The 22,309-nt window shown below is 38.6% G+C and overlaps 1 protein-coding gene across 1 annotated transcript in view; it reads left to right on the top strand.

Annotated features, from left to right (window-relative positions):
• xirp2b (xin actin binding repeat containing 2b) overlaps positions 1 to 19,509 on the top strand; it is a 43,072-nt gene extending 23,563 nt beyond the window's left edge. The window contains exons 4-9 of the mRNA XM_082174587.1: positions 5,447 to 5,533; positions 6,858 to 6,927; positions 7,046 to 7,140; positions 8,250 to 17,463; positions 18,976 to 19,106; positions 19,374 to 19,509. Of these exons, the coding sequence (XP_082030713.1) occupies positions 5,447 to 5,533; positions 6,858 to 6,927; positions 7,046 to 7,140; positions 8,250 to 17,463; positions 18,976 to 19,067 (9,558 nt within the window). The 3' untranslated portion in view covers positions 19,068 to 19,106; positions 19,374 to 19,509. The remainder of the gene's footprint in view (positions 1 to 5,446; positions 5,534 to 6,857; positions 6,928 to 7,045; positions 7,141 to 8,249; positions 17,464 to 18,975; positions 19,107 to 19,373) is intronic.
• The last annotated feature ends 2,800 nt before the right edge of the window (positions 19,510 to 22,309 follow it).

The following is a 22,309-nucleotide window of genomic DNA, read 5'->3' as shown; positions in this document are numbered from 1 at the left end:
TGAAATGCTACACAGTCACAGTATATGCCTGCCGCTATGTATGTGTATATATGAAAGAATGATGTGCTAAAATGCATTTGAGATGCAGTCACTCTGATTTTGACTCACTGCCATACAGCATCTGTTGAAAAAATAAATGAATTTTAATGTCATACTAAAGTGTCACACATCATTACACACATATCAGTTTAGTTTCTACCCAGGCGATTTATAGCACTACAGAATTGTGACTGAACACAAAAAAACACACTTCTCGTTTGTTAATCTTTTTTGTGCTTTTGTACATTTTTAAAGTCCCAAAACTAATCCTGAAGATGTTTCACATCCATCTTTTGTTTTTTCCATCTTAATCTGTAATTGTAACACTGAGTCTTGGATGCAAAACTAGTTCAAGTTCACTGAAACATTCTCAGCTGTTTGGGTGCGAGATGCCGGTATAAAGTCCCAACATGATTTAAAATGGACTTCAATTCTATTCCCTTAAATTCAGGGCACTTGTGTATCATTTTGACTTGTTGGCATCCCTAATGATGCTAGTTTTAGTTCTGGTGCAGGGTTTAAATGCTACAAGCATGCGTGCAATTTCCATGTGAGCAAGTCTTCTGGTGTAGAAAAGAGTGGATGTGCAAGGGCTTAATCCTCTTATAGCTGACCTTCCACAAAACCCCCAAATCTGACACTATAACAAGTCAAATCTATACCCATCTGTACCCTCTCGTATCTGCATAGATTCTCTCAAGCTTCTGAGGCTCATTAGCATTGGCACATGCTAATATTATGCATGCAGCGCTTGCATCAGATACTGCTTGCAGTGAGAGAAGTAGAATGGAGATAAATTTTGGTCACAGTCTGTGTAATCCAACTCTGCCGATCCAAATTGAATCCAGTCCACCCATCCATCCCAGTGAGTCTGAGCGTGCTCCTCTCCTCTCCCCTGCCGGGACGGGGTGGCTTCGGCTCACTGATGGAGAAAAAAAAAATCACACTGAATACAGAATGAAAGGAGAAGTGGGAGATGTGCTCTCATCACACTAACATTGAAGTGCGCTAAAGCTGGCTCTCAAACTCAAACTGTGTCATGTGACCTGAATCTGCAAATGGAATATAAATATATATATATATACTGTATGTCAAATAAAGTTTAGTCTTGTTGCAAATTTGGTTAATAATCTGGTTGATTTACAATTTTAAATGAGCGTATGCATTGCCTGCTTTTGTTTTTCTTCAGTGTGGGATGCCAATCAATACATTTCCAAATTTAGTAATTGGCTTTCATTCCATCCAATTGGAATTACAGGAAGAGGAATTCAACAAAGAAAACCCTTTGTTTTGTTTTTTTTATAGGAAGAACGTTTTATAAGAGGAAATATTTGATCAACCGATGATCTGCGGAATATGCACTTCAGGTCTAAATAAAATTCTAGCAAGTAAAAAGTATAATTTTCCCCTACCAAAGCACCTCCCTTCTATGCAAATTAGGCTCATTATAGATTTTGCTTTTATTCACAAAAATTGTATTGGTCATGACAGCTATTTAGTAATTGTCTTCCTTTCTATTTTTTATTTATTTTATTTTCAAGTTCAATTTAACCACAAACCACATGATATTGATTTGTAATTTGACTCGGAAGGACAGGAAGAGGAATTTAACAAAGAAATCCAACTAAAACAGTACAGAAATTAAGGTGATTAATAATAATTTCAAAAAAAAAAAAAAAACCTGTTTTGAATGGTAGAGTAAAAGCCTTTTATAAGAGGATTTAAGCCACAATGACCTTTGAAATATGTACTTTGAAGGTCTAAATAAAAATGATACGAGTAAAAAGTATCATTTTGCCTTGAAAGTAAAATAGAAACACACCTCATTTCTATGCATATTATAATAGATTAAGCTTTTATCACAAGTCTTGAGTATTCACAGAGCATTATCTACCTTTCTTCAACAAATAATACAAAATATGAGGTGATTGACAAATAAGGTGAGTTGTCCGACCTCAACATAACATCTGCTGGTTTCATGAGGGTTATATTTAAAACACTGGTCTGTTTTTGACCCTGAAACACTGGATTCAGGGCTAAGGTTTGAGAATTGAAAATGAACCAGTCTGGCAAACGGAGACAGGATGAGCTCAGTTTTCATTCTTCTTTTGATGCATTACTTTTTTAAACTGGAAGTTAGGGATTTATCAAAAGCCCTTTTTAATAACCAGTAGTATTAGGTTACATCACCGATTTGCTCCCTGCTATTCAAAGGCCAGTGATATTTGGAGGAAAAGCATTATTCTAGATATCATTTGATTGGACAAATAATTTTGTATGAGCAGCAGATTTTTGGTTTGTTTTCTTGAAAAAGAAAGATTGCATATTGCTTATGAAGTATATGTGACCCCGGATCACAAAACCAGTCACAAGTCGCACGCGTATTGTGGCAATAGCCAACAATACATTGTATGGGTCAAAATTATCCATTTTTCTTTTATGCCAAAAATCATTAGGATATTAAGGAAAGATCATGTTCCATGAAGATATTTAGTAAATTTCCTACCGTAAATATATAAAACATATATTTTTGTGAGTGAATGCAGCACAATATTTTTTTGCACCCTCAGATTCCAGATTTTCAATAGTTGTATCTCGCCCAAATATTGTCCTATCCTAACAAACCATACATCAATGGAAAGCTTATTTATTCAGCTTGCATGTGATGTATAAATCTAAATTTCTAAAAATTGACCCATGTGACTGGTTTTGTGGTCCAGGGTCACATATTTGTATATACACTAGCTTATGGATAACCTCAGAGCTGTTAGTATAAATTTAGTACAAATGTATTGTACATATTTTTTAAAAGTTTGAGAACTGTTTAGATTCACGTTCCTCTGTTTTTGTAGCTTTGTGAAAGCATAGTTTCAAACATTTTTACGTATAATTTCAAAGGTGTTGTTTACTGAACATTAAGGGTTTACCACACAACGTTGATAAAGTTTGGCACTAATCCACAGCTCACAAAGAGAAGCATGAAATAATATACACTGAGTAGACAAATGAGAACATAAGCTGACATTATGTATCATGCTGCAGTTATTTGAGAGAAGGATCAAAGGGTTGTGTTGCAGCAGGTCATCTCATTATCTGTGCTTTCTGTTGCTCCTGGTGACACTCATTTAGTGGTTGTGTGTGCATGTTGGGGATGTGTGTGCATATTTAAACCATAACTTGCATCACATTATGTGAGTGTTTGGTATGTAGGATGTACTTTTGAGGTTTAATGTTTTTTTTTTTTTTTACCCTTTCTTGGATAATGAGGTCTATGTTTATCTATGTAGAATTTAGACCATCATGCATTTGAAAAAGTTTTCATATAGGTTATTTTCTGCTCGGATTATCTAATGCAAAACATGCTTAAAAAGTCTTTTTTTTTGGGAGGGACAACCACAGTATCTATTCATGGTCTGTCGATACTATCCCAAACTGATGTTCTCTGCTAAATTAAAGCAGAAATATATGGAGAACTAGAAGTGCCTCTTAAAAATAAATGAAAAAAGTAAATAATCAATGTATTAATAAAAAATAAAAAATAAAAAAAGTAAAAATTGACAAATAAATAGGCATATTTATTTAAATCATATTTATAGTGTAAATAAATATTATTAAATGTAACCCTCTGGGGTCTAAGGTGTTTTTGGGGTCCTTGAGATGTTCTGACATGCCCTGACATTTGTGCTTTTTTCAGTTGCTTATAAACATATTAATGGCAAAGGTGTAATTACACTCTATTTAGCACAAACAGGGCTACCATAATATGTGAGCAACATGTATGTACATGTTTGTATTTTTGAGAGAATAATGTTTATGCATGGTTATTGAAAAAAACTAAAATGCTAAATATAACACATACTAAATATGTGTCCACAATACTTTTGACTAATGGATGTTGCAACTTTATTTTTAAATTTTTTTTAATTTTAATTTTTTTTTATCAAGCTTTGACTAATTGCTTTTCTTTATCCATTTGTCAATCAAGTTAAAAAATACCATTGAAGTATTTCTGAGTAGCCTTTTTTCCATTTTTCAAGTGCTTTGAATCCAAGTTTGTAGTGTTGTGATTCATCTCAGAGCCGGTTGGTTTTGGTTAATGACTTGGAACTCTTTATTAAAGTGTTTTTTGAAGTCCCTCTGGAGAAAATACTTCATCAGAAGGAAAGCCGCTGAAGCAGCAGGCGGTCACTGTTGCGCTGTTGCTTTGATGAGTGTTTTGGGTCTGATATTCAGTCACCTTTGGTTTTAACGATGTGATCTACATCAATGTATGTCAGCCGTATCTCTTTTAATGATCTGCGTGTGTTTTTCTTGTGCGTTTTCGGGCTGTTTTTATGGATTGGTATTGATTGCGTCCCTGCTGATGATATCACACTTGCTTATGTACGGCTGCGTGTGTTTGTGTGTGGGAAGTGTGTGTTGGAACGGATTATAACATTACAAAATCTGCTCATCCAAGGGCTAAAGCCATCAAACCTGCCGTTTAACAGTAATTATCACTGACTAATCCTAATCCTGAAATAGAAAATGGAAATGTATAGATTCATTCTAACATTTAATTTGTGATTTGTAATGCAGGTTTCATGCAAATATGCATAATGAATTTTTGACTTCATTATAGTGTTATTTCACTGAAACCATGTGTTACAGAAGATGGCTGAGATATCATTTCTAGGTTAAGCATGTGGGTTTTATTTCCAAATCTTCAAACATGTGCCTCCATAATTATGATGATAAGTTATACAGTTTTGAGAAAAGATCCTGCTGCATTTTTCTGCTTTGATATCTTTTTTTATCAAATGCATTGCAATTCACACACTACCGCTCAAAAGTTTGAAATCATAAATGTTTTAATGTTTTTGAAAGAAGTCTCTTATGCTCACCAAGGCTTCATTTATTTGATCAAATATACAGTAAGATTTGCGTTTAAAGAGCTAATAAAATATTTAAAGTCTCAGATCAATATTTCATGTCTAATTATTTACTTACGTGGCAAGTAGCCGTGTAACAAGCGGGATAATGTACATCCCTGGCTGGATGTCTAACGCTAGTCTAACAGAGCAGAGCGTATGGCTGGTGTCAGTATAACTGGGTGCACTATGGCTGACTAGCTAAAGACAGGGAAAAAAATGCAGCAAGAAAAATTAATTCTATAAAAATACTTTATACTTCATGAGTGTTTGAGTCTTGCCGCTTTTTGTGTATATTACTGTTCACCACAAAGAATAACCCTAACCCTAACACGTTACTTTGCAAATATATGTTGTTTGTGACTGAGAAAAGGCTGTGCAGAAAAGATATACCGACAGTAAGGAGCTTGTGCGAGCGCTGTCTTGGAAAGACGTTTTTGTGTTCTTCTTTTCTATGTCTCATCCTCTAACAACAACCCTTGTCTCCTGTCATGCAGGAGGTGTCAAATTCATCAGCGATGAGTGTGGCGAGTGGCAGCGGGGGTCGACAAGTCTCGCAGCAGGTCTTCCTCCAGGATGAAAGGGTACGGACATTTCCGACAACCCTGATACTAATAACTCTCCATTTCACAAGTCTAAAACATCAGGCTAACAGTAGCGGCTCTTGTCTTGTCTCTGTACGCGGTGCTAAAGTGCCTTATTTTTCTGTTTACTGTCTGCTGTGAATTATCAAACTGACATCAATTTTCAATAATGTGAAATTTTTTTATTTGAAGTTGGAGGTTTTAGCACTGTCAGTTTCACATGAAAACACTTCCATTTACATTTATGCATTCGGTGGGCACTTTTATCCAGAGCGACTTTGCAAGTGCAATGCATTCAGTTTATGCACTCCCTACTTTAAGATAATCTCACAGTAAAAGATGCTAAAAGTGATAGAAATGAGGATAAGGGGAATTAAGTAAAGTTTTGAAGTGACCCTGTGAAAATACTCAGAAGAGAGATGTGAGATTCTGAGTGTAGTCTAGTAGAATAATTCATGTGATATTGATCGTCAAATCAGGTGAGCAGAACAGTGTCTGTTGAGTAGAATAAAAATAAAACACAAAACCCTGAAACACACACCATGATAAAACTAAAAGTGATCTTGCCACAGATGTTCTTGTGATGACAGTCACAATGAAAATGCCAAATCATTTACTGTTTTAAAATGTACATTTTAAAACAAAAGCAGGCGCTTTTATCAGTACGTGCGTTCCCTGGGAATCGAACCCCTGACTTTGGCACTGTTAGCATGCTCAACTGAAAAAAAAATATATATATAAAAAAAAAACATTTATTAAAATATATATATATTTTTTTTATATTGTTAAAATATTTCTGTTATAAAATTATAAAAAAAAAATTATATTAAAACAGTTTACCTTTTTACCAGTTTGTTTATTTACTGAATTATAAATGTTATATACAACTATTTTTATCCATCAGTAAAATATTGCTTTTTTGTGTGTGTGTGTGTGTGTGTGTGTGGCATTGATATCATTGGATCAATTAATAAACTATTTATTTGTTTTTTTATCTAGTTTTCGAACTTAATTTGTATATTGCGATTATCATGTGAAAGAGCATTAATTGTTCAAAAAATGATGTTTCATGATGAGAGTTTTGAAATTTGTTTTACTTTAAATATAAGCTCAACTGATAAAGCATTGCGCTAACAACACTATGGTCACAGGTTTGATTCCCAAGGAATGCACATCCTGATAAAACACACTGTTGGTCACTTATGAAAACATCTGTCAAATGCATATGTAAATCCATGTTAGAAATAATCATTTAGCTCCAGTTGGTTGCACTCTATTTGATTCTTGCTCCAAATTAAATTGTATTTATGTTGCCTTATTACAGACTGCACATGATCAAATCACTCATAACAGAGAAGTGATTTCCAGTTATGAAAATCATCACAATGAAACCGGTAAGTTCAAGAGCAATAATTTAGAAATAATAAGTTCTATATCACACTGCAGCTCATTGTTTGTTTTGTAGTGCATTTTACAGAGACAAGATGTTTCATTTTTGCGTTTTGCTTCCAGACGAGGAAGAGTATTATCCAAGGCTCTCAACTAAAGAACTGGCACAGCATTTTGAAAAGACCATCGAGGAGGCAGCCCCCAGCAAGAAAATTAAGGTAAGTCATTTTAAGCCCACATCTCTACTCTGACACATGAATGTATTATGCTTTAATGGTATTCAGTGCATAAAAAGACGCTACTTACCATCTTTTTTACATGTTTCCATGAGTCCCTCCACTTTCAACAGTATAGTTTTATTGAGGTTCATACGACTTTAGAGCCTGTGTTCAGCTCTCAGTGTTTTGATGTTGTTATTGTTAACCCACTATACATCTGATCTGGAGTTATTTTTGTGTCTTTATTGTGCATCCAAAAAATTCAAACCAGTGATGGCTCAGACTCAAAGCCTTGCTCTCAACACTTTTGCTTGAGAGATCAGTTTACTTGCATGTAAAATCTGCATAACCTATTTAGGCATGTTTTTGTAGATTGAATCTTTAATAAAATTTCATATATTTTTTTTAGATATTTATTTTTAGATATGAACACGTTAGTAGTCAAAAAATGCCATTGCAATATGAAAAATACACTATGTTAAAGAGACAGTGTGTGAAAATATGTCTTACTATCCTGTGCAGTCTTGCACAGTAAGTTATATTGTTTTAAGGATTTTGACATATTTTACTTGAAAAAAATAAGACATTTTTCAAGTTTAGTTCAGTGATATTGATGGTTTTAGGGTGGTGTGTCTAATATATTCATGAAGTTGTAACAATGCATTTGGATGGATTGAAAAATCTTCTTTTTAGTAAATGAATAACACTTTCAAATGCAGAGCGCACCGCTGCTGTTGAGCAGTTTTAAAATAATCACATGACTTTTCTTGTAATTGTGTGAGGAACTGCTATTTATTTAGAAAAAAAAAAACTTTTTGAAACTTAAGCAAAATTGTTTCTCAGGCAAAACATTTTTAGACACAAAAGAAAAAAAGAAAGAATTTGAGCCTCAACAACAAATATATATATGTATTTTTTTGCTTGCATTAAAAAAAAAAAGAAAAAAAAGCACAATAAGGACACAACAATCCTGGAAAAGCCTTTGAAATAAATTGCTACGATTTTGAACATTCAATTAAAAAAATTAAAGCCCTTCTAAGCCAGCTGGTCCAGCTGATGTAATTTCAGAACTCCACTGAATTAAATGCATTACTCTCTCCCTAAAAAAGATTGAACGTGACAAAAGCCGTTCACAGCTGCCATCAGATGTGAGTGCGTCCAATCAAACTGTGAAGAGTGAGATATCAAGGTCTCTGAACAATGTTGCTACAGACAAAGCAGAAGAAGATGAACCAAGTTCTGTGTTTGCTTTTGATGACGACGACGATGACGACGACGACGATGATGATGATGATGATCTTGAATATCTGCCACCGCCCCCACCGGACTTACTGGAGGAACCTTCAGATGATGCAGAGAACTTCCCTGACCCTCCAGCAGTGAATCGCATGGTAAACAGAGAGCAATACATCAGACAGAGAGAGCAATTAGAGTTGAAACGTCTCTGCAAACACATTCATCCTGATGTCAGGAAAGACCTGGAAAAAGAATTCTACAATGATGAGGACATTGAAGCAGTAGGAGACGTTCAAGAGGTAGCATACCAGTTTGAACACCCAAGTAGCAATTCGAACGGAAGCCCGGATCGCGAATATTTGGAGTGGGACGAGATTCTGAGAGGCGAAGTGCAATCCATGCGCTGGATGTTCGAGAACAAACCCTTGGACTGTATTAAGAATTACTCAGATAACGAAGAGGATAGCGAAAATATTATTCAGCAGGAAACCATCGCTGGAGGTGACGTTAGGAACACGGCTATGATGTTCGAGATGCAGCCTGAGGATACACTGGGACTGCAACATGATTCAACTAAACGTAACTATCTGGTGAATGAAGTGGGGAAAAGAGATGTTCGTGCGGCCGCTTGGTTGTTCGAGACAAAGCCGATGGATACGCTAAATAAAATTCACACTGATGATGAGCAAACCAAAGAAGTCATCTTCACACAAGAAGACACTGAAGTGGATGTGAAGTCTGTTAGGTACATGTTTGAAAACCAAGAAATGGATTCTCTGGGAGACACAGAAACCATGGATGAGAAGCAACTACTGAGCCTGAAGTCTGTACTAGAGGAGATCAAGTCAGAAGTGAAGAAAGTCATATGGATGTTTGAGACGCAATGCATGTGTGTTATGAGGGAACACACCGGTGAAATGGTTCTGATTACTTCTGTCCGTCGAGAGGAGACGGAGAAAGGGGATGTCAAAACATCAAGATGGTTCTTTGAAACGCAGCCTTTGGATGACATTGACATGGAACTTTCTCAGGTCAGACTCATCTCCAGTGTATCCATGGAGGAAAACCAACTGGATGGTGCAAAAAGGGGAAGGTGGCTGTTTGAGACAAAGAGGCTTGACTCAATAAACGCCCAGTGGGAGAGGCTGCAAAAGCAGCAGAAAGAAGAAATTCTTGGGGCGGACGTACGAAAACACTGCATGGTGTTCGAGACGCAGCCTATGGACAAGCTTAAAGATGATGCCAACTCCAGACCAGTCTCCACAGAACAGATTATTGGAGGTAATGTTCGCTCTGTGAGACACTTATTTGAAAACGCTCCACCGGATGAACTCAAAGAGCTTCATGAGGTGGGAAAACTAAACAAAAAGGCAGTGTTTGAAGAAGGAAAAGGTGATGTAAGACACCAGAAATGGGTGTTTGAGAATAAACCACTGGAGAACATCAAAGATGAGAATGAGGAGGTAAACCGACTCAAGAAAACCATAGCGTCTGATGAAGAAAGAGGTGATGTGAGATATCAAAGATGGCTGTTTGAGAACCAACATTTGGAGGACATTCAAGAGGAAAAGAGAGAGTTCATGAAAACAATTGATTCTGAACAAATAAATCTAAGTTACAAGGGTGATGTCCGCAGAAATTGTTGGGTGTTTGAGACGCAACAGATGGATACGTTAAAGGACGATTCCAATGCCAGGCCAGTAAGTGCAGAGGAAATTATTGGAGGCGACGTTCAATCTGCCAGACACTTTTTTGAGACTGCTCCAAAAGATGAGATAAAAGATCTTGCAGAGGTGGGGAAACTCAATAGAATGGTGACATCTGAGGAGAAGGGAGATGTTAGACACCAGAAGTGGCTGTTTGAGAGCCAGCCGCTGGAGCAGATCAGAGAGGAGAAAAAGGAAATAACAAGAACGGTGAATATGGAGGATATCGAAAATGTGGATGTGAGCAATTACAAGCAAATCTTTGAAACGTATGATTCGAGCCAATATGACGAAAGTCAGAAGATTCAACTTGAGGGTGTCACCACTGGCTCTGTGAGATCAAATAAAGATTTATTTGAGTCCATGCCATTGTATGCTTTGCAAGACAGCTCCGGACATTACCACGAAGTTAGAACCGTACGTCGGGAAGAAATCGTCAAAGGAGATGTTAAAAGCTGCCAGTGGATGTTTGAAACTCGCCCAATTGACCAATTCGACGAGAGCATCACTAAATTCCAAATCATAAAGGGCATAACCCAACAAGAGGTAGAATCTGGAGATGTCAAGATGGCAAAATGGCTTTTTGAAACCCAGCCTCTCGATGCCATTAAGTATTTTAGCAACATTGAAGACGATGAGTGTGTTACTAAAGAAACAGCAGAAATAGTGAAAGGTGATGTTAAAACATGTAAGTGGCTTTTTGAGACCAAACCTATAGACATGCTTTATGAAAGAGACGAGTTTAAGAGTACAAAAGACTATGACGAAGTTCAAAAAGGGGATGTGAAAACATGCACTTGGCTTTTTGAAAATCAATCCCTTGGTGCCATACAGGATAACTCTGAGACAGTGTTGCAAACTCGCACTGTGAAACAAGAGGACATTCATGGAAAAGATGTCCGCATGGCACGTTTCCTCTTTGAGACAGAGAACCTGAAGAACATTGCTGGAGAAGAGCAAGAAGCTTTTAAGAGTGTGACTGAGATAGACATACAATCCGGGGACGTGTCTCGGATGAAATACATATTCGAGACCCATTCTTCTGACGTGATGAGCTCAACCTCTGAGGATGTCATGAGACAGCTGAGGAGTGCTCAAGCTGAGGATATTCAGAAAGGAAATGTTGGAAACTGCAAATGGCTATTTGAAAACCAGCCCATAGATGCAATCTCAGAGACCCCCAGCGAGCTGAAAGGAGCTCGCACAGTACAAGATGTTCAGGGAGGCAATGTTGATGAAGGCAGATTCTTTTTTGAAACCTACTCGTTAGATAAGATTCAAGACGTGTCCTCTGAGGCCGAAATGAAAAAGCTGCAGAAAGTCATCAGAGAGGATGAGGAGAAAGGAGATGTGAAAACATATGCCATGATGTTTGAAACTCAACCTCTTTATGCCATCCAAGACAAAGAAGGTCATTATCATGAAGTGACCACACTTACAAAAGAAGAAATACAAAGAGGTGATGTAGTAGGAGCCCGCTGGCTGTTTGAAACAAAGCCTCTGGACTCAATTAAAGAGACGGATGAGGTCTACCTCTTAAAAGCTGTTACAGAGGAAGATATCCACAAAGGTGATGTCAGCTCAGCGAGATGGAGGTTTGAAACCCAGCCCCTTGATAAGATTGCAGAAGATGCGAAAATATCAATCAAAACTGTCGAGGACATTCAGGGAGGAGATGTTAAGACAAACAAGCATCGTTTTGAATCTGATGCAGTGTCTCAAAAATTGGTGCGTACTGTCAGCATGAGTGAAATTCATAAAGGGGATGTTAGGACAGCAAAATGGATGTTTGAAACTCACACAATTGACCAGATACATGCTGAAAAATCAGAAGATGAGATGAACACTGTTGTTATGGAGGAACAGCTGAAGGGGGATGTTAAACAGTCTGTGTGGCTATTTGAAAAGAATCCTCTTGATCTTATTAACGACAGTGATGAAAGTAAACAGGTCATTTGTGAAGACATCCCCAAAGCAGATGTAAAAACCACAACATGGCTTTTTGAAACAACACCATTCACTGAATTTAATGAGAGCAGTTTAGAGAAGACAGAAATCATTGGTAAAAGTGTCAAAGCCACCCTCGATGAACTTTACACCCAGAGAATGGTGGACTCCAAAGGCATCATCTTAGAGGCAGATGAAATTGGAGACGTTCGCATGGCCAAGTACAACCTCATGAATAAAGAAGCTCCCCAAATCCAAAGAGAAGAAATCATCAAAGGAGATCTACAAAACATCATGATTAACCTCCTCAACAGACAGGAGAAAACGGAGAGGAAAGTCATTATAAATGCAGAGGAGAGGGGGGACATCAGCAGCACTGTGCAACAGCTGCTGCAAGAGCGCAGTGGCACCTCTGTAGAAAAAGAGGAGATAATAAGAGGTGACATTCAGGAAGCCATAAACAACCTGCTGAAAGAGGAGAGCACTGGCAAACGGGGCATTCTCATTCAAGAAGACGAAAAGGGGGACATTCGTATGACCATCTACTCTTTATTCAATTCTCATGAGGAATCAAGCACTCAGAAAGAAAATATAGTCAGAGGTAATGTGAAAGGCTGCCTAGAGAGACTTTGCAATCCAGACACAGAGGAGATTGCGAGAATTAAAGTGGATGAAGCAGAAAGGGGAAAGGTGAGCTTTTATTCTACTTGTATTGAGTCTGGTGCACTGGATTACCTCAAACAGCTGCAGGTAGAGCCAGATGAGGCCGTTCCAGGTAAAATTGAAAAAGAGGAAATCATTGGTGGTGATATTAAAGAAACCAAACTCAGCCTGACATGTAATCAAGCTCAAATCGGTCGCCTGGTGGACATGGAAGATATAGTCCCGGGCGATGTTCATAACACAGTTAAGGTTTTCATGACCGAGCCTCCAGTCTCATTTGAACAATTACAGAAAGAAGAGATTGTGAGAGGAGACCTGCAAGCAGCGATGAATTCACTGACACAGTCCGTAAACCAGGCAGTTGTTTTGGAGAAAGAAGTAGTTGTTCGAGCTGATTTACCTACAACACTGAGGTCTCTAGAGGAGGCCCAGAATCAGCCCAAAGAGGTGGAAAAGCCCGAAATCATTCCTGGTAACATCAAAGGAGCACTAAAATCACTCAAAGACTCCACTTCCACCAAGGTGGAAATTGTCATAGAAGATTTATTGCCAGGTGACATCAAAGGTACGTTGAAATCGCTGGAGGAGGCCAAACATGCAGTGAGAGAAGTGGAGAAGGAGATGATTGTAAAAGGTGACATTCACACGGCAATACAAAGTCTACAAGAAGCGTCAAATGAGAAAAAGGTTTACCAGCAGGAGACTGGTGTCCAGGGAGATGTAAAAGGCAAGATTCAGATCTTACTCGAGCCTCCTCCATCTCCCAGAATGCAACGCAGGGCAAGCACAGAGGGAGACGTGAAGCTTTCCATAAAATCACTCTATGACACCCAAGAGCAAGTGCAATCAGAGAAAGAAGAGGTGATCAAAGGAGACGTTAAGGGCACAATAAAATCTTTAATGGAAACAGCACGGAGAGCGAGCCCAACGATTCCCCGAAGGGAGCCGAAAAGAAAGGTCAAAGTTCCAGTCAAGACCTCGTCTCCGTCAGTGAAAGACATCACGGCACAGAGTCCTATCCCTGCAGTTAAAAACCTTGATATGAGCAGTGAATTACAGAGGAGCACTGACAAGCAATCAATGCAAAACAGATACGCATCTCAGGAGAGTACTGCAATCACCGGTCACACCACAACATGCAGCCAAGAGACAAAGACCACAGTGCTGGAGCACAAAACAATTGTACAAACACACGGTGTCAAAACATTAAAGACTGACTTCCGTAACCTCAAAAAAAGTGGCTGTAAGGGTTTAATCAAACTGGATAAAAGAAAACATAAGGAAATGTCTATGCCACCTCCTCCTTATGACCCTGAACCCCCACTGCCTCCCCCTCCATCACCCCCTCTGGATTATGATAGCACCTCATTTCCCACTCCTCCTCCTAGCATCAGGGGTGATCATGATCTTCCTCCTCCCCCCACTCCTCCTCCTCCTTTTGATCCAGCCAAGACAGAACTTGACCATTTACCTCCTCCACCAACCCCACCACCTCCTCCTCTTGTTTCAGCCACAGCTGAGCTAGACCTCCTCCCTCCCCCTCCCACAGAGCAGGAGCTAGACTTCCTTCCGCTGCCTAGCATAACACCATCCAAAGCCACTAAAATGACTGTCAAACCCATCAAAGCGCCAATGTTGTGCAAAGTACCCAAGCTTGAGCCAGCAATTTCATTTGAGAAAATGAATGTGCAGGCTGCTCAAGAGACCAAGCGTATAAAAAATGTCACCACATCATCAGTCGAGTGCAGCGTGATATCCTCTGAAATTCAGTCTGCTTTTACAAGACAGCCACCGGAATCTCCACGGCCTCCCAAGAAAGTTTTTGCCCCCTTGACACTCACTCCACCCGCCTCTCCTCCTCCACCATGCAAATCCCCAGTAAGCAAATTCAAAACCCCATTAATGCAAGCTGAACAGAAGTACAGACAGAAGAGGGAGGAAAGCTGCACGCCACCACCGCCGCGCTCCCCGGCCTTTGAAATCCGTATGCACGAGTCAGTCAGCGCAGCCTTTGAAATGCTTTCTTCAGAGAGCACGGGCACGGTGCAATCAGAGGCAAGCATGTCATTTGATTTCACTCAAGAGAGAGCTCAAAAGAGTGTGACCAAATTCGAATCCGCTGCAGACTCATATGATTCATCCAAGCACACAGCTCTCTCAAACGCTCCCCCAAGCAAGGCTTTGATCGCTGCTGCAAATGAGAAATCTCCTCTAGAATCTCCTTTTATTTCCTCAGTTAAACGGAGCATTATCTCTAATCAGTCATCTCAGGGCTCTTCAGGTCAGCAGCAGACCACCTCCACTTCATCTAAAAAGAAAAAGAAGAGATCCATGACAACTAATATACAACAGGTGACGAGGACGGTTATTAATAACACGACCAAAGAAGAAATAAAGGCCTCTGTCAAAACAGACAAACCTCAGAGTGTCTCTAAAAATATATCCGAAGATGTTGGAAAGGTTGTGAGCAGCATATCTTTATCTGAGGACAAAACAAAAGAGGAAAGCTCGCCAAAGAAAAGTCAAGAAAAAAGCTCCACATATCGATCCAAACCAAACAAAGAGAGTCAAATTAAGGATGCTGAGCAGAAGCCACAAAAGGTCGACAATCAAAAGGCAAAGAAAGTTAGCAAGAGCACTAAAGTGGAGAGCAAAGAGAAAACCACAGCTGACCAGGATAATGTTCAGGTAAAAGAAAGCATTGAAAGAAACCCCACTGAAACAGAGGGTCAAGAGGAGAAAGAGGCCAAAGATAAACCTGTAGGGGAGCCCCCTGCCACTCCAAAAAAGAAAAGGAGGAGTAAGAATAAGAAAGACAGAGAGGCAGCTCAAGGCAACAACGCCGCATCCCTCTCGCCCACAGAGGCCACATCTGCGGAGCCTAAGTGGCCAGTCTTGAAATCTGATAAAAAACAAGAGGAAATCACTGTTGTGCAAACACAGCACACCATGCAAACGGGACACACAGAGGTCATCAAAACTGAAAGTACAGTTCAACAGCAGAGTTTCCAGGAGGAGGGCTTGACTGTGAAATTTCAAAAGCAGGCTGGTGGAAGCCAGCAGATTCCTGAGGAATCAAAAGATGAAAGCAGAAATGTTCCAATAAAAATGACAGGGAAATCTGCACAAAAGGAGCCTGCTGAGTCCTCGGCTGAGAGTGGCAGCACTCAAGCTGAAGCGCTGAAGATGTTGTCCCGTATCTCAGAGTTACAGGGGGTTTCAGGAAAAATGGACTCTAAGTCTGTGAAGACGTTGCTCAATGAGATGCCCGTCTGGCTTCTGGGGTCAGAGGAGATGAGTGATTTGGAAGCGGCAGCGGCCGAACACAACGAACAGAAGCTCAAAGAAATCCTTGCTCATGTTAAAAACCTGGTTCAAGCTAAGCTAATGCACTTTGACGGCACTATTGAAAAGCATGAATGTGAGGCCACCTCTGAAAAATTTGTCTCTTGTGGAGCCACACAAAGGATTTCGAAGATTTCCATTGGTTCTACAAAGTGTAAAACGCAGAAGGTGGTCAAGGAGGAGACGAAGACAACACGCAAGAGCCGAAAGCAACAAATGAGCAGCGTTACAACTCTTGACCCCAGAGCTCCATCCCCATTGTTACGGATGCGCTCTCCCTCACCCACATTCATCACTATCGAGTCTACGAGGAGAACTGACTCGCCACAGAGAGCAGCACCCTCGCCTTCCCCAATGCCACCGACGCCTCCGCCACGCAGGTCTGAGACGCCAAGCTCTCGCTTAAGCAGGGCCACTCCTTCACCCTCGTCGAGCCGGGCAGATAGTCTGACGCGACTCAGAAATGCCACAGCTACGCTCTCCCGTGGAGCTTCGCCCGATCCGGTGCCTCACGTGATTGCGGTCACTGGAAAGAAGTCAGAAATCGTGGAATCTCCTGCCACATTCCATCGGCAGATCAAAATCGAGTCTAAATCTGCTGAGAAGAAAAGGGTCAAAGAGACTTTGAGATCTTTTGAAACTGCAGTGGTGACCGCTGAAGTGATTAATGCGAGTGTAAGTGGAGATGCTGTTAATATTCTTGAGCGTTTAGGCCCCAACACAGAGGACGCAAAGTCTGAAAGTGCAGTGAAAGAGAAGGAAAATCTCTCTAAGGTGGAATTATCTGGACTAGCCCAAACAATTGAGATGTCACAGAAGAAAGTTGGTATTAGAAAAGACCCAGTTGACAAGACAGAGAAGCCTGGCAGGAAAACTGAGGACCTGGAGCTTGATATGGAAAAGAAAGCAAGCCAACAAGAGGATATACCTGCTTTCAACATCAAGGATATTAAAAATGTTTTTGAAATGAGTGAGCAAAGTTCCCCCATCAAAGCGCTACAAAACAAACAGGAGGAACAGCAGTCAAGAGTGAGTGAAATTGCATCTGAAGGTTCAAAGCCTGAGCTTCCTCCAGAGAGAGAACAATGCTCCCAGCTGAGCTCCCCTCCACCCGTGTGCAAAGACGTGAAAGTAGACAAGTCTGTCGATCCAACAGGCTTTTCGGAGACAAAAGCATTCACTGAAAATTATTCTTCTGTTGACGAGTTTGGCACTAAAATGATCGGATCAAGAAGCACCACTACGGTTTCCAAGCACACTCAAAGCGTCACGACGCAACGGGTGCCTTTTTCCTATGCTGATGCTGTGAAGAAAAAGACGTCAGAGGTGAAGGTGTCACCCGAGGCCTCTGCAGAGGAACTGATGAAGAACTTCCACAAAACATGGGCAGAAAGTGAGAGTGTGTTCAAAAGCTTAGGTGTCACAGGTGAGAGAGCCATGCCGCCCGCTAGTGCATCAAACCGAGACTGCTGTGTCGGGTAAATATGCCTGCTGTGCATGATGGGAATGAAATTTAACAACAAACCACCACAAAACACCTGAGGTACATTGCCGTGTCAGACCGAGTGTTTTTAACTTTTGTTTTTCCCCAGTAGATAAATCCACATTTAATGAGTACACACGTGTGTGTGTGTGTGTGTGTGTGTGTGTGTGTGTGTGTGTGTGTGTGTGTGTGTGTGTGTGTGTGTGTGTGTGTGTGTGTGTGTGTGTGTGTGTGTGTGTGTGTGTGAAACAAATGTGACTCACTGCAGTTATTTGCATGTTAACAGTTTAAAATTTAACTTGAGTTTAAAGGAGTTTGTTAATTTAATAATTTATTTTTATTTAAATTTGTAAATATTTTTCAAACATGTGTTTGTACCTGATACACTTCACTGAAATAGATTTCCTTTATTTATTTATTTAATCTTTTTTTTATATATATACATTTGTCCATACCTATCTGACATATATAGGTGTCCTTTATTTATTATTATTATTATTTTATTTTGTATTTTATTATTTTGGAATACCACACATAAATTTGTTCATACTCTCTGACACATATCGCTAAAATATGTTTTCTTTTTTAATTTAATTTTGTTTTACACCACACATATATTTTTTCATACTGATACATATCACTGAAATAGGTTCCATGAGAAATCACAGTCTGGGGAGCAGCCTACACTTTTTTTATTAGCCAATCAGAAATGCTCTCTGCCTACTCTCGCTTAAAGCACCTTCAAAAAATCAAAACAGACAATTTATCAGCTTAGAATTTCAAAAATCTCAATAACACTGAGTGCTTTCTCCATAATTGCTATTCATCTCCGTCTCATTAGCATTTGAGAGTGCTGCAAGAATCAAATGTAATTTAAAAGCAAAATGTTTTAGGGATTGATACAGAACGCAAAATGAAGGGAAACAAAGCCTTATTTGTGTTTCTCTGTATGACCTGAGAAAATGCAGCTTGGCTTTGTGTTTGTTTGTTTCTTTTTATAGACTGTCTGTGAGCTTGCATGATCATTACAGTCCCCACAATAACTCAAATTACAACCCAATTCTTATTGCATTTTGAACTAAACTAACCAGGTTACCTAAAAACATTGTGAAAATAATTTAATAAAACGACTCATTATAGAAATAAAAAAACAAGCATTTTTGTGTACAGTTTTTATTTAATGCAAACTAGTATTTTTGTATTTGTGTTAAAGATCTCAAGTGTCACTTTATTTCCAGATTTGAGAAGTATTAATGCTGTAATGAATTGTGTGTCTGAACTCGTCTTTCACTAATGCTCTTGTTTCCAGACTTGCAGATAACCTTACGTTGCAGTAGTGGATGTTATTAGGTGTGATTTGCCTGTGTTGCCCAGATGGACTGTGCTTTTTTTTGTGTGTGCATTGATTGTGCACAAAAAAACGGAATTAATTAAAACCGAAATGTCTCTTGCCAGATTCGAGTACCAAAGTCGGAGATGTGTGCAGTGTGCAAGAAGAGGGTTTACCCCATGGAAGGCCTGATAGCAGACAAAAAGAAGTTCCATAAATCCTGTTTTTTCTGTGAGCACTGCAAAAACAAGTTGAGGTATGTCATGAAATATTGTAAATTGTGATACAGTACTTGATTATTTATACTTAAGTATTTAAATATTCTAGCACGTCTAACAATGTAAGTATCCCTACATATTTTTGCATAAAGTGCCATTATTTGTAACTATAAGATAAAGTATCCTGCATAAAACCATTCATATGGAAAGCTTACAGTGCAGTTTTCATTTACATACTGTGCAAATGCAGACAGCTCAATATATTTTCTGTGACTTATGAATTATGAAACTCTGTTTTCTGACAGCCTTGGAAACTTTGTCTCTCTCCATGGACATTTATACTGCCAGACACATTATAAACAACTCTTCAAGTCTAAAGGGAATTTCGAGGATGGATTTGGTCAGGGATTGCAGAGGGAATTACTGGCCGGCCGGGATGCGGGGAACACGGACCACGAAGAATCGGATTGGAGATATTCACTTTCACAAAGTAGCATGTGCTCACTGTCAGACATGTTAGATAAAGAAGCAAATAAACCCGATCAAAGCCCTAACAAAATTGCGGTAGTGTGGCCCCCACAAGCAGCCTCTCTGAAAAAGTCTTTCTCTTTGGATCAGGATGTGAAATTAGTGAAACCCGTTTGGCCCCCAAAGAGCGAGACTTCAAAGTCTCCTAAGCACCAGCGTCGGAAAGCGTCTCAGAGGACCACACTTTAGGAGGAGTGCGACGAGGCCTTGGAGGGGCGAGAGAGAGACGTCTCATCTATCAGCGACACACAAAGCATGTCACAACAGCAGTGAAGTATTGTGGGAACTTTAGAAGCGCGAGGACACATCAGGATGATGAAGAGCTTCCGACGCAGGGTGAAAATATCGCCGTTGGACGGGTGAGGATAGGTGGAGAGAGAGAGACAGTGGTGGTGAAAAGGTAACAGGAAGTTGATAAGGATCATGGGAAATGACAAATATGTTGTGTCTATATAAAGCAGGCGCAGGTTCAGAAGGTTTGTGTGTTATGTTGAAAGAAAGAACTATAAGAAAGTGAAATATGAAGATACCAGTCTAAAAAAAAAAATGTAAAAAAAAATGTCCAGGTCACATTTTACCACATAATCAACAAGAAAAATGTGTTGCATAAAGAAAATAAAGCCTGGTTTTTTTTTTTGTTGTTGTTTTTTTTATGACAATTAAGTTGTTTAAAAAAAAATAAATAAATTCAACACAGTTTATTTTCAAATTTCTCCCAAAAAAAAATCCCATTGTCAGTGCTATAATGTGAGAAAAAATATTAGTTAAATAATTAAAGGTTTAAATGTTATGATAGTATTTGTTGTGCTAATAAAAAAAAAAAAATATCCTATAGCCTAGTACTATATATTTCATTTAATTCGATTACTTAATAATCATTCAAATAACATCATTACGCAAATAATCTCAATGCTTTAAAAACAGGCTTTATTTTCTTTTTTCATGCAGAATAAAATTTCTTGCTTTTGTTTTTTATTTTTTTATTTTTTCATATTTTCTGGATGAAACGTGACCTGGCCATTATTTCATGATTCACGCTCGTGGACAGATTTGTTATGCAGCAATTAGAAAATTTCAGTTATTTTTAATGTTTCAATATGAAATAGCTGATATTCATTTACCAGGTGCCAAATATGAGGGTCATCTCTCTAAATCTTCTGTATTTCTGTACACTTTACCAATTTAAAAATGGGGCAAAACCTTTCTATTTAGGAAAATGGTCTCTGCTTTTCTTCAGTAGAAATAGATTTTCTACAATGCATTTATTCAAGTCCATGGAGAGAAGACAATTTATCACTAAATTGAACTCTGTAGATTTACATCCCTATATTTTTTTGTATGCTTTATAAGATTATACTATATCCTTGGGGGTTCTTTTCACATTTCAAATTTTTCTTTTTTTTTTTTTTTTTTTTTGTGTGCAGCACCTGGAGTGCTGTGTGGGAGGAAGATGAACAAAATACACATTTGTAAATCTCTTTGTCTTGTTTATAATAGATGTGTATGTCCTTATCTCTCTCTAAACAGAAAATATTTTGTGAGGAAAATTATCTTTTTAGAGTTGTCTTCTATGATTTGTCCCTGATTGTTAAATCGTCTTGCTAATTTAATAATGGAATTACAATAAAGACGTTTTGATGTCACCGTTTATGCATTCAGGTTAATTTCTTCATCATAAATGTAAACAAAAATTCTGACTCACTCTCATGTGGTTGAAGTATTCCTTAAAAATCTCCTGTCTTGTTGTGTTGTGCACTATAGTGCATCAAGGTTTTTATATTTCTAATTTAGCACAGCACTACAGAGTGAAGCACTTTTCCATTGAGCAGAAGCTTACACTTTTGAGCGTCAACGAGAGAGACCTTTGAGATAAACCGTGCTGACACATGATCACATGAACGACTGGTCATTTCAACTGCACTTCAGCTGTTATTGTGCTTTAACTGCAATCCCTCATCATCACTCACAGTGAGAATTTCAAGGTGTAGAGGTTTAAGCAAACCCGTAAGACTGTTGTAAATCAATAGCTCTTGCTGTACAGTCGCCTTAGGGAGAAGTACTAGATTGATGGATGTTGGAGCACTCGGCACTCTTTTACAACAGCAGCTTTAAGATCTGAAAACACACTCATCCAGCGGGCCATTGTAGGGAGAAGGGTCATTATCAAATGCTATGTGAAATTTTTTGATTCATCTGGAACAGATTTGGTCTCATTTGAATTGTGCATTCACTAATAAATAAAAACATACACTGCCGATCAGTAATGTTTTTTAAATTAATTAATTTGTTTGTCCAGCAAGGATGCATTAAATGGAACAAAAGTGTCAGTAAAGACCTTTATAATATTGCAGAAGAATTCTGTTTCAAATAAAATGCCGTTCTTTTGAACTTTCTATTAATCAAGGAATCATGGGAAACATTGTATCCACTGTAAAAAGTGATCAGTGGACTTAACTTAAAAAAGTGAGGAAACCCGTTTCCTTAAAATTACTAAGTAAATAAACTTCATGCGTAATTGAAAAAAATGTGTTTATGTGAACTTGACAATTCCATAAAATTGCACATACATTTTTTTACTTACATTTTTTTAAGGCAATGGGTTTCCTCACTTTTTTAAGTTGTCAACTATTCACTTTTTACAGTGAAGCACCTCAACTGTTTTCAACATTGATAATGATAAGAAATGTTTCTTGAGTAGCAAATCAGCATATTA

This window comes from Leuciscus leuciscus (genome assembly GCF_965113295.1).
Source record: "Leuciscus leuciscus genome assembly, chromosome: 7".
Taxonomy (NCBI): domain Eukaryota; kingdom Metazoa; phylum Chordata; class Actinopteri; order Cypriniformes; family Leuciscidae; genus Leuciscus; species Leuciscus leuciscus.
Note: the sequence above shows the minus strand (reverse complement) of the source record. Positions and strands in the feature narration are given on the sequence as shown.